We start from the raw sequence: 15,373 nt of genomic DNA on the forward strand, positions 1-15,373 counted from the left end.
CGGCAGATATAGTGCTAGCGGCTTGATCTTTATGTTGCTATTGTGACGTTCAGGTTTTGTTCGTGCTGCGGGTTCAGGACAGTGAGTGGAAGGCTGTAAGGCACAAGTGATCCTGCCCCAACGCTCAGGAGCTCCTCCAGTAAGAGCAGCCAGTGCAGACAAATAAAGCAGACACAAGGCAGTCAGTATCTCAGTGTACTTTATTCTCCTGTTCTCTAAAGCTGAAAGCACACACAGGACAGAAACAAGTAGCACTGAGGAATGGTCAGAATCCCCCATTTGCAGAACAGCATTTTTCTTTTTCCCCCAATAAGTACAAAATAACCACAAAAGGCAATAATAGCAATAAAAAAAAAAAAAAAAAAAAAGAGCAAAATCAGATTCAGGGAGCTGGAAAACAAGCCCGCCTGTGCCAGAGCCACCAGTGCTTCCCTCTCAGCAGCAGTGGTTGAAACCCCCCCCCATCACACCGGACTGACAGTCCAGCTCTGGAAGGCACATGTTCGTTACCCTGTGCTGACAGTGGGCGGGCAGGAGGAGCGGAGGGCAATGAGGTGCCTGCTCTAGACTGGTAAGTGGTCAGCAACGCCCTCTGGGACATGCTGCCTGTCCTCATGAGAAGCACCTGATCACAGTAACAGGAGACTAAACTGGGACTTGTGCCCTTCAGATCTTAAAACAGACCCTTTTGCCTTGCCACCTGCCCCTACGATGTTTCTGTATTCAGTTTGCTGCATCTGATATGTAAAAACCAGATCAAAACATCATGAGAAAAAAAAAAAAGCTATTGCACAATAAAAGGGAATATGAAGGTTTAGAAGGATCTTAAGAGCAATGCATGGCAGTCCAGGCATGGGGAAATATATATGGATCAATATTGTGATCTGCCATGACTTTAGACCAGCAAAGCTTTAATGGGGTTTATTAAAACCCAGTTAAAATTCCTGCCACTGGCTACACTGCAGAGATGCCTAGAATGAAAGCCACACTAACAGCCATTTCAGCCCAGACATCACTTTTGCATAAATGTGGTTATGGTGAGTATGTTAACATAGCAATCACCAACCTATAGATAAAAACTCAAATACAGGAACACAAGGGAAAAGTGTCAGTGTCTGACAGATCGGTAATGCTGTGCCGTAAGACATCTTTGTATTTTTGTGCATTATAAATCACGCATTTAACACACAAAAAGTATTACACAATGTATTGCTGAATGGTATCCAGTCTAATTAGGATAACAATAATAAGTTCCTGTGGAGTAGAATACCGAGTTACCAGTCTGATCAGGCCACACACACCCCCCCCCAGACTCCAAAACCCCTCTCCTTCCCAGCAACCCTGCCGCCCTCTCCAAACATTTAAATTCCTAATCCCCCCCCCCCCCCCCCCCAAAAAAAAAATCTTTTTAAAGACCAAAGTACAAAAAAGTGCTAGGGGAATGTTTGATACCAGTTTATTCTGTTGTCATTGCAGTGGAAAAATAGAACCTTTACAAGTGCCTCCGTTTCTCTTAACAAGCTCGGCAATTTGAACCTTTAAACTAAGTGCAGCAAGAAACCAATGTCACAATGGAACCATTTTAATAAAAGCACAGAGAGCCCAAAGCGATTTCTGAATGGCAAGTTTCCTTTTACAGGTCTATTTTAAACTGCATTTAATTTTTTTTTTTTTTTAACATTACAACAATCCAAAATATTACCTGATTTGCTTTATTGTTTCAATATAAATTCTTTGGCACACTACTGTTTGGATTGATGCATTAAAACTAGGGCTGTTTCCAAAGTGTTACCTGCCAAATTAAGGGCATTGTTTCATCTCCGCTGCTAATGTCTCCTCCTCTAGATCCTCATAAAGACTTTGCTTTCACAGTTTGGAATTGAGACGAGCAGAAAGGGGTTATATTTCTTATTAGGTCTCGTCCAAAATCGAGATCCACAAACCCCATAAACCTCAGAAGGAAGCTCTGAACATTCGTCAGTGATTCTCCTACAGAAAAAAGCAACTTGTTTCCAATTTTTCATGTGCTGCCATTACTCAATTTTTTTTTCTTTAAGTTTCAGAAATGCGTTCACTTATTTGCAATGAGTTTTGTTTCTATTTAATTTTTCAAAGTGAAGAAAGTGAACACCTCCTCACACACACACACACTAAACTGGAACTCGCCCCTGCAGGCCCGCTCACAGAAATCCCATGCAGACAGAGCGATGGTTTACAGAAAGGTAAAAGGAGACGGGCCAGGGAGTCCATTTTTTTTTTTTTTTTTTTTTTTTTTTAAGCTTTCTTCAGCTCCAGCAGCAAAACCCATTTTAGAAATCGTTCCTTTGTAATTTGATGCCTTCTTCAATTCCTGGATCTTCCATCTTCAAGTGCTTCAATGTCATCCACAGACCGGCCAAAGAAAGAGTTCAGTCCTTTTACTTACGTTAAAAAAACAAAACAAAAAAAAACAAAAACAAAAAAAAACTCCAGGTTTGGCGGTGTCTCTCCAGCCTGACGTTTTGTCTCGTTTTGTGTTGAAGAAATCCTTTAGCTCTTGAACTAGCCGGCTACAGCTGTTCAGTGTGTCGTATTCAGTTCAGCTCTCAGTGAGCGGACGCTGCGGAGGCTATCGCTGCTGTTGCTGCTGGAATAGTATTCAGAAGGTGGTGTGATAATCAAGCCTCACTCACTCATTCTCACATTCCCAAACACTCATCATCCGAGCACACTCCTCACTTCTGCTTAGATTTATTTTCAAAAGATTGAAGAATTCCAGTGGGGTTCTCTCAAGATGTTTTCCAAATGGTATGAAATCTGAAGGAAAAAACACCAACATTTGTTAGAGGAATGCAGGCAGTACTGGCTGATCAGAGCTGCTCAAAGACCCCAGGGGGGGCAGCTCCTGGGATACTTCTCAAATCACCGCGGACATGTTCCTCGTCAGATAGCCAGATGCATAAATGCAGTTCTGGATATTCAATACAGGACCAAAACCCTAGAAACACTGCAGAATTCAGGTCCTGACCCCAGCCCCACCACACCTCGGTGCCCTGCACTCACCAAGCCTGGTTCTTCAGCTTGCGCAGCTCCTTGGTGGCCCACGTGGCGAGGGTCTTCGTTTTACTCGTCTTTGACCGCCTCCCTTCAGTTAGAAGTTCATTGATCACAGGCCTCACTTCTACTAACTTCATTACATCCTTACCGAAGGCTGTGCACAAATCTCTGCGTAAAAAAAACATCCACAATCTCAGAAGCTTTATAAAATAAACTCCCAGATCAGACATGCAGCTCAATTGTCACCAATTAGCTCCAATCCCAATCGTGCGGGCTGGGAGCTACAGAAGTGGCACCATAATGGAGCCCATTGCATTAGCTTTCAGGATCTCCTCACCCTATAAGGCCAGCAGCGTTGGCCACAACTCCGTCCGAGTGGTCCTCGTCCTCCGCAATGTGGTGGATGAAGGACAGGATGAACTCGACCCGCGGCTGCACCAGCATCACGTCGGCTGTAGAGACAAGACGGCAGCTTCACTACACCTGACAATGCCGCACCACTTCACAACACTTTCTGCAGCAGTAATTCTCCAAACAACAAACATCTGTCATATGCACAGCTAGGCAGAGCCCAACACAGTAAGTGAACGGAAATGCCACTTCGAATCTCAAAAATAGGAATCTATATTTATCTACAGCTTAGCTACCCATGGGAAGAGTAAGCACTGACATAACGGTAAAACCTGCTATAACAAGTGTCTGGTCCCGCAAACTTCAGAGTCCAGACGAGGCAGATCCACCGCCTCCTGAACCCTGAGTGAATTAGACCAAGTGTAATCTGTGATGACCTAAAATCTCACATGCCAAGACTGGGGGCAGCAAGAGGAACGGTCATCAGGAACAAGCGGCTCACATGAAACACTGAAGGGTCACAAGGCCACAGGAGGACCTCACTTACGATGCACGTTCTCCTGGTCTCCCTTTAGCCCCTGGATGATTCCTGTGTAGGCCTCCAGACAGCCCTCGCGCAGCTCGTTCAGGTAGTCCACCATGTCATAATCCGTCTGCAAGGAACCCAGATCAAACGTTCACATCAGTTTCCCCTATGGCACTGCAGCCCACTGCCCACACACAAGGCAAGAGGTGCCGCCTTCCCCAGTTTACACACCATGGCAGTGTCACCATGTCACTAGTTCTTGTAAGTTGCACGATATCCATTAAAATGTAATTCTGCAAATGAGCTTTAATATAATACACAAATCCACGTGAAAATTAACTAGACCGTAAAACACGGGATCTTGCTCTACGGTATACCGAGTGTCTGGTCCCGCAAACTTCAGAGTCCAGACGAGGCAGATCCACTGCCTCCTGAACCCTGAGTGAATTAGACCACGTGTAATCTGTGATGACCTAAAATCTCACATGCCAAGACTGGGGGCAGCAAGAGGAACGGTCATCAGGAGGGGATCGAACATCGCCAACACTCACCTTGTCCACCTGAGCCTGGGAGGCCTGCTGCAGGGTGTCCAGCACGATTTCCAAGTACTTCTTGAACTCGCCCCCGATGGCCAGAGCAATGTCCCCGAAGGCCGAGAGAATCTGGGGCTTCACAGACCTGTGCACATTTTCGTTCTGGAGGGAGAAAAGCCTTCATGAAGCAGTACTACAGTAGGCAAAACCCCACATCCGCTGTGTGCAGATTATGGAGGGTGGAATGGGCCAAAAGGCATAACAACCCACCCGCAGGCAGCACTCTTACCCCCAGGTTTTCTAGTAGCTGCTGCATGATCTCATCACAGTAAGGCAGGATGTTGGACATCAGGGCTCTGCACAGGTCACACACCAGCCCCACGGCCGCCAGACACACCTGACAGAACAAGCAAGCAAACAACTCAAAATCAAGGTTCTCCAGCATGTCTGTATTCAAGTCAAACATTGTGTCCGAGAGATTCAAGACATACCTGGTACTCTGCGTAATTCTTCAGCCCAATGCCCAGGAAAGGCTTGAAGGCATCCATGTACTTCAAGAAATCACTGCCCAAAACTGAAAGACAGAGCACAAATGTGAGAAGCCATGGAGACTTTGGGGAGGGAAAACATTTCACTGGCCACCCTTCCTAAGGGTGATGTTTCTTAAAACTATCCAGAGTAAGATCAGACTACCACATTGAATATTTTTAGAACATATTTAATAAACTCCGTTCAGAAACAATTCCTCAAACCAACTGGAACAGTCAGTTTCATATTCAACCAAAGTGCTCAGTGCCCCTTCCATATCACCACAGCTGCCGGTCAGGCAAAGTCTCAGATATTTTGGTTAAGTCTGCATCACAATGCATCAGCGTGGTGCATGATCTTTCATCATAGACCAGAGGGAAGCAGAGGGGCACGTTGGCACTGGCTAATAAATCATTTCACCGTTATCTACTCTAAGGAATTAATTGACCTGCTTAAAATGGGAAGACAGGAGAGCGCAGGTGAGGGTGTATAAGGGAGGGTCCACGGAGAGTGGGGGCGGGTGAGACACAGCAGCTTACCTTCCACCAGCGTGCTGACGGCCATGAGCGCGTCCTCCTGCACCCCCCCAGAGCCAGCGGTGCTCTGGAACATGCGCAGTAACGATGCCATCACCACGTCCGAGATCTGCAGGGCATCCTGGTGCTGCACCTTGCGCAGCACATTCTGCGGCAGACATCAGGTTAGAGGTCACCAAGAGCAGGGTGTAGAGATCAAACATTAACATCTCACTTTAAGACAACAAGACCATTTCCAAAAAGATGGAAGATAAATGGAAAATGGGATGTGAACTGATATAATACATCAGCTGTCCAACAGAGTGGTGTGTGTATCCACAGTCTGCAACGAGCTACTGCAAATGTGCAGCGAGGCCATGCCCCGTGATGCCTACCTCAAACCCCCCACTGAACCAGCACGTTAGCCACCACATTTAATATCGGAAGGCTCTGGTCACTGTGCAAAGGGATCAAAAAGAATCCACAACACTAGAGCACACCTCACCTGCAGCGTGGCGCAGAGCAGGGACTGCAGGTCGTTGAACTGGATTCTGTCAGAGGTGCTCTGGATGTGAGACTGCAGGGGAGGACAACAAAAACATTTCACTGGCTGCCCTTCCTAAAGGCGATGTTTCTTACACTATCCAGAGTAAGAGATCAGACTACCCCCATTTGGTACAGCCTTGTTCACGATTGAAGATCACAAACATTTTGGGGGAAAAGCCTACTCCCAGGAAAGAAGTTCTTTAACTGGAACAGTCAGTTTCATATTCAGCCAAAGCGCTCAGTGCCCCTTCCGTATCACCACAGCTGCCAGTCAGGCAAAGTCTCAGATTTTTTGGTTAAGTCTGCATCACAATGCATCAGCGTGGTGCATGATCTTTCATCATAGACCAGAGGGAAGAAGAGGAGCACGATGGCACCGGCTACTAAAACATTTCACTTATCTACTCTAATGATAGAATTGACCAGTTAATTAACAAAACATTGATTTAAACTGGAATATTTGTTGGCTGGTTTCACAGAATCAGATGAGCGCTAGACCGGCTTCTTAACCATGACTGCTTGCTTTCCTTGTAGACGGATCAGTATTGTACCCTGAAGCAACTCCCACAGCACCCCAACCCCCTGCATACCTCCATCTGCAGCACCTGCTGCAGCCTCTCCATGATGACCAGGGTGGTCTTCTGCACAGCTGGGTAGCAGTCCTTCGCACTGTTCTTCACAATCTCCATCAGAGCCTCGTATGCCGCACTCCTCAGGTTATTCTGATGCCCATCAGGCCTGGAAGTCATTGGAGAAAACCAAACCATCAGTTACAGCTGTACCAAAACATCACAGCTGTGCCAAGCATCGTGCCCTCAGACCATGTCCCTGCATACCGGTCTGTGGTCTCCAGGAGCTTTTGTACAATCAACTCAAAGGAGGACGACAAGCAATACGTCTCTGGCTCCTCCTGGTCATCTGTTGCATCAGCGGCTTCATAGGCAGCTTCAGCCAAACTGGAGAACGCCTGCAACAGCACAGAGCAGCCCTGTTACTACAGCACCATCACCACCACAAACAAGAGACCACAGACACCCTCTCCTGAGGAGAGTGCGCATTTGTTACAGAATTTATAAATAGTTTCGATTCAAAGGTTAGGTTTCTTACACTGTTAAAATAAACACCCAGAACAAAAAAAAAAAAAAAAAAAAAACTCAAACCAACTGGAACAGTCAGTTTCATATTTAGCCAAACCACTCAGTGCCCCTTCCATATCACCACAGCTGCCGGTCAGGCAAAGTCTCAGATATTCTGGTTAAGTCTGCATCACAATGCATCAGCGTGGTGCATGATCTTTCATCATAGACCAGAGGGAAGCAGAGGGGCACGATGGCACCGGCTACTAAAACCTTTCACTGTTATCAACTCTAAGGAATTAATTGACCAGTTAATAAACATGACATTGAATTAAACTGGAATATTTGTTGGCTGGTTTCACAACGCTCCGCATGCGACTCCGCACCGCTCAGTTGGGCTGCTCCACTCGGTGGACACTCACTCACCCAGCACACGTTGGAGGCCACTCTGGGCTCGGCCCCCAGGCCCTCAATGAGACACTGCAGCAGGGGCACCAGGTACACCTCGTTGATGGCGGCTTCAGGTAGCAGCTCACAGATCCTGCCCACAGTCCAGGCAGTGGTGTCCCGGACGACCACGCTGGGGTCCTTCATCAGGTCTATCAGGGTGGGCATGGCCTGCAGAAACACCTCATCAGTACAGCCTGCAGGACAGCCCCCTACACATCCACCCTCCCCTTGCGATCCTGCTGCTACATACAACTGGCTCAAGAGTAACACTTTAAAAACTGGATCTACATTTAAGTGGGGTCTAACTACCAGAGGAGTTAAAAATGTGGATCAAATGAGAAACCACAGAAAAGACAATTCAGCAAAACTAAGTTTCATATTTCCAGTCAAACCAATCAGTGCCCCTTCCGTATCACCACAGCTGCCGGTCAGGTAAAGTCTCAGATATTTTGGATAAGTCTGCATCACAATGCATCAGCGTGGTGCATGATCTTTCATCATAGACCAGAGGGAAGGAGAGGAACACGATGGCACCGGCTACTAGAAAATCATAGTGCTGGAGTATGGCCTTACTAAAACAGTGAAAGGCCGTTAAATTGAACTCTGAAGGTCAAACTAAAGCACCTGTATACAGACGTCTGCATCAGACCTGTCCCAGCAGCAGCTCACAGTGCAGGAGAGGTGTGGCTCACCTGGATGACCAGCGGTTTCAGCTGGTTGAGCTCGGGCCCCTCCAGGATAGAGCCGAAGGCCATGACGGAGGCATCGCGGTACCGCCAGTCCTGGTGCTTGATGTGCTCCTTGATGAAGGGCAGCACGTGTGGGACCACGTCGTCCTCACAGCAGGTGGCCAGCAGCATGAGGCACACGCCTGCCGCCTTGCAGGGGTTCCAGTCATCATCGTCGTCATTCTCATCCTGCAAACAACGCACACTGTGACTGAGCAGCCAGGACAGCAACCGACCAGCTAGGGGCGGTGTGGAGCGTTTCCATGCGTCCAGCCTAACTGCTCAGTGCACCTTTCGGGTCGGGCAACAGTCTCAGATAGATATCTTGGTTAAGTCTGCATCACGATGCATCAGCGTGGTGCATGATCTTTCATCATAGACCAGAGGGAAGCAGAGGAGCACGATGGCACCAGCACTCAGAAAGCCACTTCTACAAAATGTACTTTCGCACCCGGGCAGTTGCATAAAAATATACTAGTCTAAAATATTTAAGTTACTATGTGCTGTTTTAGAGAAGCGTCTGACATGTTCTCTTTTCAAATGTCAACTCCCAGAATGTTTGTGTAATTGACTAAGACGGTTCAAAAGGTTGTGTAAGTCTTTCCTTAAGACTGGTCCGAGTGTTGTTAGTATGACTATACTAAGACAGACTGAGACCTGGGTCCAGTTGCATAAACAGACTATAGGAGTCAAAAACTTTCCCAAGAATGAGCTGCCTAAGCCAGTGCAGTGCTTACCTGTTTGGTCAGGGTCTGTGTGAGAATGGGCACCAGGTACTGCAGGGCTCCTTTAGCATAGAACTTGCTGGTGTGCTCTGGAGGTCGTCCTTGCTCAGAGGCCTGAAAAGAAAAATAGTATTAGAAACAGAACTTCCACCAGCTGCTTCTGGAGCTGCATTTGGAAACCACCAGTTCAAGCTGTGAGGGTCTCCTGACAGGAAACTCATCAGCTGAATGATTTAACTGGTATAAACCCAATGGTCAGCTTCACACATCTGAAACCATTTCCATCTCACTGCTACCGAGTACAGCAGGCTGAGGAAGCGAAGTCTGCTCCACATCCTGCTGCCTTCGAGGGGCTGCATTAAGCAGGCTCTCACCTCAGATGCCTCGATGGCCAGGTCCATCTCCTCGTCACAGACGTTGGACCAGAACTCAATTCCTTGCAAGGCCACCTCATCGATGTCACTCTTCATGGCTTCTATTGTGATCTGAGGGTCAAGAACAGGAAGAAACCAGAAACGCCCGTCAGAGCAGCTCAAAACTGGTGTTCAGTGGCTGCATTTAAATATTTAACACTGAAGTCTCAGAGTTTTAATGCAGCTGAAGTCACAAAAACCCTATTAATTTATAATTCTACTTACTGCGAACAGAGCCGGACCCATGTACGTCTCCATATACTGGTAATACAGGGACATGATCTTCACAAGGTTCTGTAAGGCAGCTACTCGTACCTGGCGAGGAGAAACTGAGGGTTTGCATACACCAGCAGAGTGGACAAAATGCAATAAACTAAAATAAAAGCAGGTTGTAACAGGTAGAAAAATGCAACATATGCTAATAGATTAAATGTTAGCCTTTGAAATAATGTGCTATACAAACATCTCCCCAGCAGGAGGCACTATACCTCCACTCTGATCAAGCCACTTCCCCTCAGGATGATCGAACATACTCACTCTTGTGTCTGGGCACTGAGTTGCTTCACAAACGACCTGCATAATAAAGTGTCTTTCCGTCTGCAAAGAAGAGCACAAGCATTAGTCAGAAACAATCACTCAGCTGAAACCCTCCGAGATGGCCAGGCCATGTGGTCTTGCCAAGTCTCAGAATAAAAGGTTTGGGTATACATCACACTTCAGCGTGGTGCATGATCTTTCATCATTGACCAGACAATATGCATTATGTTAAAATATACAAGACCAAATACGCAAACTATTCCGGAATAAAATGTAAAATGTTTCCGTAAGTTGAGTGCACTGAACACTCATTCATATTTGCCGAGTCCCGAGCAGATCTCACTCAAGGCTACAGGGTACAGACAGGACTGCGGCTCGTACCTCCTTGTCGAAGTTGGCTTTGGTGAACTCCAGGGAGTTAAGCAGGGCGTTGGTAGCTGCCAGTTTGACGTTGTTGCTGGGCTCCTCCTTGCGCATGCCTTGGATGATGGCAGTGAGGATTTGATTGGCATTGTCCTGCAGCTGCTCTGGGTCCTGAGGGGAGACAGCACACACTCAGGCACAGGGACCCAACTGACACACTCCCTAAACTCAACTAATCTGCCAATCACACTAGAGCCGAGGGAAAGTGCTCAAGCTCAAGTGTTCGACACCGAGGATAATTATACCTCCGTCAGACAGCATTGCTGATTTAGAGGGAGTCTTCCCACCACAGTTTATTCAGCTAGAAGAGAAGCATGATGCCGTTCACAAAGGACCCGTGTACACAGGGCTGCATCAGCATTCTAGTGTTGGAGTGGCTATTGTATCTGTGGAGAGGGCTGCACAGATGGACTGCATGGAGGAGGTCTGCCCCGGGATTCAAGGAAACTGGAGTATTTTGGAATTTCCAAAAACATCCCAGTGGAATCTTCTACATTCTAATCAAACAAACATTCTAAAACAATACAGTACTGGCAAAGTTTTTGGTAGTAAGGGAAAAAAAAAAAAAAAGTTACTAGATCTCTTTCTAGCCTGAATGAAAGCTTTGAATTGGTTGGAGAATTAGTTTTTGTTTTTCATCTTTATGACTAATTTGTTTGAAGTGATCAGAAAAAGGTCCTCTCTCATCAAGTGGGTCCAACCCTCAGACTGACCCATTGTAATGGAGAAACACAGGCCCAGCACAGTGGGCAGCTTAAGTGTCAAGGTTCAAGCAGTGTTTCTCAAAGACCTGCAAGGCTAGATTTGACATCACCGTTACCACTTCAGTCATGTTAACAGACTTACGAAAGAAACACCCTCCGTTAAAACAGACTACAAAGGACCAAGCCAGGACTCCTCCTAGCCCACAGTGTGTTTGCAATACTGTTCTCTTTGTTAACAGGTTAGCTGATGCACACATTTCAATAGTAAAAGATTCCCCATCACACAAATTCCCGCTGACCTGCATGGTGTTTGGCCACGGACAGGAACACTTACTATGTCCTGGCAGATGTACCCGATGGCCTCCAGTGTCGACTCCTTCATGTGTTCAGTGCTGTTGGGGTCTGTGACATTTGCTACAAGTTGGGGGATGAGCTCAGGCCACTGGTTTACAGGGATCTCAGCACAGGCAATCCCAGCCACACACTGGGAGGCAGAGCTGGGCCTGTATGTCTCTGTCCCCAGAGTCTGCAACACCTGTAACTCAGAGGAGGCACCGCAGTCAGCACTTGGGTAACACGCAATAGACACTTCTGAAACATTACCATACAAGATGAGCTCATTAGTCAGGATAACATTTATGAACTGCTGAAAATATAAGCCTTAATGTGTTAGTTAAATTGTGCTCTTTACTTCTGCAAGATGTCCAAGTTAGAGGGGACAGATACACAAATTTTACACAGTTTAACTCCCACTGAGGCTATAATGCATTGTACATAAACAGCAGACAAACCAGAAATCTTCATGCTCTGATTTAGCATGAATCTAAATGGGGGGGGGGGGGAATAAATAAATGAAATTCTTCATAAGGTTACAGAACTCACAAAGTTCTTGATCTCTCTGCGTGCATTGGCATCTATGGCAAGCCATCTCTGCTGGTACTGGTTCTTCACATCCGGATCCTTGGAGGTCAGCGAGTTCTTCACCTGCAGACCCGCCGCCACACGAGCCACCTGGCTGTTCCCTGGGTTGGCGAGCACTTTTGATAGTTCCACCAGGAAAGTAGGCTGCAAAACAAGCAGTCAGCAAGCATGACACCCCACAGCCAGGAACAGGCACCATAAGGGGGTTTGTTTCCTGCCAGCCAGCAGGACCGAGTGCTACAAAAAGCAGAGCATTCCAGGCTGTAACCCAGAGCTACCATCCCTTTCAAATCAAACAGCCGTGTCTGCTTCCTATTATGCCATCTGCCCTGAAACCCCTAACTCCCCAATAACACAGTGGAAGTGCTGGCAATACCAATGAGCAAAGTTCTGCTAGCACCTTTAAGTACTGATTTCAGTTTAGGTTCTTAAACCTTTTACAATACAGAATACAAAAATTACAGACAGCCATTCACCAGAGAAAGGTCAATCTGTAGCCCTTAATCATCCATGGAAGTATATCACTGTTGGTTTTGATTCAACAAGGCTATCACATTCAAGAAAGCATATTTTACTAGAAAAATCAGTCAACATTTACAAACCCTTAACAATCCTAAACCCTGCCAAACTACATCTCTCCTGAATTGGTTATATATAGAAAATCAAATTTAAATGCCGATGCTTAAATTAGACATTACACGCAGAAAACATCTGCAAACTAAATGAGTTCAAAGTGGAATATCAAGTTCACTGTATCAATAATTCAACTGATGGAAGGTATCCAAAACCAGCATGCATACATTCAAATATTTCTAACACCTTTTGATTATTGGTGTGTCCACAAGGGTGGTAGCTAGGGTGGGGTGTTTAAAACATGTGGCAAACATTCACTTGGACCTTTAATAATGCACGAACTACAGATCAACCCCAATACATACATCTAACACTGAGCATAATCCACAACTTCAACTGATGGATGAAACATACCCAACTACTGACTAAAACAAAGTTCACTGGGGTAATTGGATGGGAAAGCAAATTAAGTTCCCCGCAAGGCCAAGATTTTGAATGGGGTAACTTTCCAAGAGTTAAAAATGTACCTAATTATGGATCATTTGTTCATTAGTCCTGATTAAGGTTGTATATAAACTACTGCATTCGTTGTACGTGCATTATAAACGACTGTCCTATCATATATAATCTATAAAATGTCTGCGTATATCGGAGTGATTTTAATATTTTACAAGTATTTCAAAAGTGTTACCCATATTGTCTAGTCTACTGATACCTGGAAATATCAACTAATGTTATGAAGACTTGAAATGTGTCTATTGCAGCCGATCACGGCTGTAAATACAGCGCCCCTCCCACTGAGTATGGGACAGGCGTTAATCAGCCAGCACCCCAGCAGGCCACGGCTGTTTCTGCGCTCACATGGCCCGGCCTCAACCCCGAGCAGCCAGCGCACCGCCCATCCGCCCTGTGCGCGGCCCGCCATTGGACAGACACCAGCGGAGAGGCGAAATCCGGGCCTATGATTATTCACAAACCGCGTCAATCAAAATGAACAACCGCTTACAATAGAGTAGGTTGCGCCGGCATGGCGGTTTTTCATTCAGGTCCTCAGCGTAATGGTGGACTTGTGTACCAGTGAGGGGGAAATTAGCGCTGAACAGACTGTGGCGCTAAAAGTAAAAGCATGGATACTAACCAGGTTCTCGATCGCTGCCTGCTCCAGAAACTTCTGCGCCGCCTCCAGCTCATTGCGATCTGAAAGAAAACGAGGCAAAAAAACACTGAGTGCCAAGAGCCTGGCAGTGAAATGATAAACTTGTTCCCTTATCAGATTGAATTATAGTTGGAGTTCAATCTAATGTTGCAAACGAATGCCGAGACGTGTGCGCCTTCCTTCTAGAACTCTGACCCGCTGCGGGCCTAACCCGAGCCCATGCGCCGCGCACCGGTCCGCACAACCCCGCCCGGGGAACCATTCGTTTTTAAAAACCTAAACACTAGTCTAAACCACATGTTTAACACCCAGGCCATGTTAGATCCGCAATAAACGTACGTCGACATAGTTTAAATGTATATATGTATATATATATATATATTTATTTATATTACCAGGCAACCCTACAATAAAATACCAATGTCGGTGCTCAACTAGAAGTGATTTAAGTTACATGCATCGATCTGGCCTTTTTCGCTTTTACACATTTCACATCCATCCTGGTTAGGCCGCCCTTCACATAAAACCCAAACTAGCCCAATGGCAATGGCCTGCTCCACGGAGATGAGCAAAACCGAGCCAAAAACACAAGCCTGGACACACATGAGAGCAGGCCGGGCAGCACCGGAGACATTCGTGTTTATAATCGGTCCCTAAAAGCCGGTTCCCTGGGCGTGCAGGCCGGAATCCACCCCCTCCCTCCTTTTCTCAAAAACAACTTTCTGCCGCTCGACCCCAATGCGGAGACATCAGCGCATTTCGACACCCGGACCGAGCGAAATGCGCACAATCGCGCCCACATCGCGGCAGGACGCCAGGCCGGAGCCGCATATTCACCTGGAGAGACGGTTTTTTCGAGGATTGTGACCAGCTCCATTCTGCCGAGCCTCTCCACACAGACCGGATTATATTTCTTCTGTGCTCAAACGATATGACATTAAAGTTACAAAGCGGACTGAAGATAAAACAAAAACTCCCGAATTGGCCCCAGCTCACGGTTGGCGATGAAGAGTCGTATTTATCGGGTGAATGTGAAGAATTGATCCGAGCGGCAACGCTGCTCGCTCTCCGCCTGCTGTCGGAAGGGAAGGAGCCGCTTCACTGTCCGGCGGAGGGATATTACGCGCAGCCGCAGTGGCGAACCCTCCTCCCCTCGGGCGCGCCCTCGTTCTTCAGCGCGCTTCCGACGCCCACTGCGTGTACGCGCCGTGCACGCACCCGCCCTCTCCCCGCGCCGGAGCTCTTCACCTTCACCATCCTCCTCCTCCTCCTCCATAATAGAGGCGTTGAGATAGCTAGCTAACCGGATAGACTGATTCACAGACACGCACCCCCTGTCTGTTCAGCCCGCTTCTCACTTCCCCCCGCCTTAACGAAAAATAAACACACATGTACTGAGCACACGCGATTATTTCTGTGTATTCCGTCTCTTACGATGCTGATGCTCACAGTACGCATCTAATGTCGCCGGTCTCCCCGCATTTCGCAAGTATGTGTGGGACTATTTCTGTGTAGGGATACAGGTTCTTGCAGGGAGCGATGTGGCGCTGGAAGAGTTTGTACTTCCCGCCCGGCGGTGGTGGCAGCGCTGCGCTGACTGGAGAGCTGTGCGTGTCTCCCGTGTGAAAATGC

The 15,373-nt window shown here is 47.0% G+C and overlaps 1 protein-coding gene and 2 non-coding genes across 3 annotated transcripts; all 3 read right to left on the reverse strand.

Moving 5' to 3' along the window:
* Nucleotides 1–1,442: 1,442 nt before the first annotated feature.
* On the reverse strand, nucleotides 1,443–14,841 carry kpnb1 (karyopherin (importin) beta 1). Its single transcript, XM_066698915.1, has 22 exons — nucleotides 14,579–14,841; nucleotides 13,724–13,782; nucleotides 11,974–12,156; nucleotides 11,426–11,626; nucleotides 10,346–10,498; nucleotides 9,965–10,024; nucleotides 9,653–9,742; nucleotides 9,389–9,499; nucleotides 9,027–9,128; nucleotides 8,254–8,478; nucleotides 7,538–7,729; nucleotides 6,872–7,002; nucleotides 6,626–6,773; nucleotides 5,995–6,066; nucleotides 5,514–5,658; nucleotides 4,938–5,020; nucleotides 4,736–4,843; nucleotides 4,465–4,608; nucleotides 3,935–4,040; nucleotides 3,374–3,488; nucleotides 3,043–3,204; nucleotides 1,443–2,796 (listed from the first exon to the last, which is right to left on the reverse strand). Coding segments are annotated over exons 1-22 (2,631 nt in total). The 5' UTR covers nucleotides 14,619–14,841; the 3' UTR covers nucleotides 1,443–2,795.
* On the reverse strand, nucleotides 3,730–3,873 carry LOC136747406 (small nucleolar RNA SNORA79). Its single transcript, XR_010816506.1, has one exon. It is a non-coding gene; the product is annotated as a small nucleolar RNA SNORA79 (small nucleolar RNA).
* On the reverse strand, nucleotides 4,292–4,435 carry LOC136747408 (small nucleolar RNA SNORA79). Its single transcript, XR_010816508.1, has one exon. It is a non-coding gene; the product is annotated as a small nucleolar RNA SNORA79 (small nucleolar RNA).
* Nucleotides 14,842–15,373: the final 532 nt, after the last annotated feature.

Source organism: Amia ocellicauda, chromosome 3 (genome assembly GCF_036373705.1).
Source record: "Amia ocellicauda isolate fAmiCal2 chromosome 3, fAmiCal2.hap1, whole genome shotgun sequence".
Lineage (NCBI taxonomy): Eukaryota > Metazoa > Chordata > Actinopteri > Amiiformes > Amiidae > Amia > Amia ocellicauda.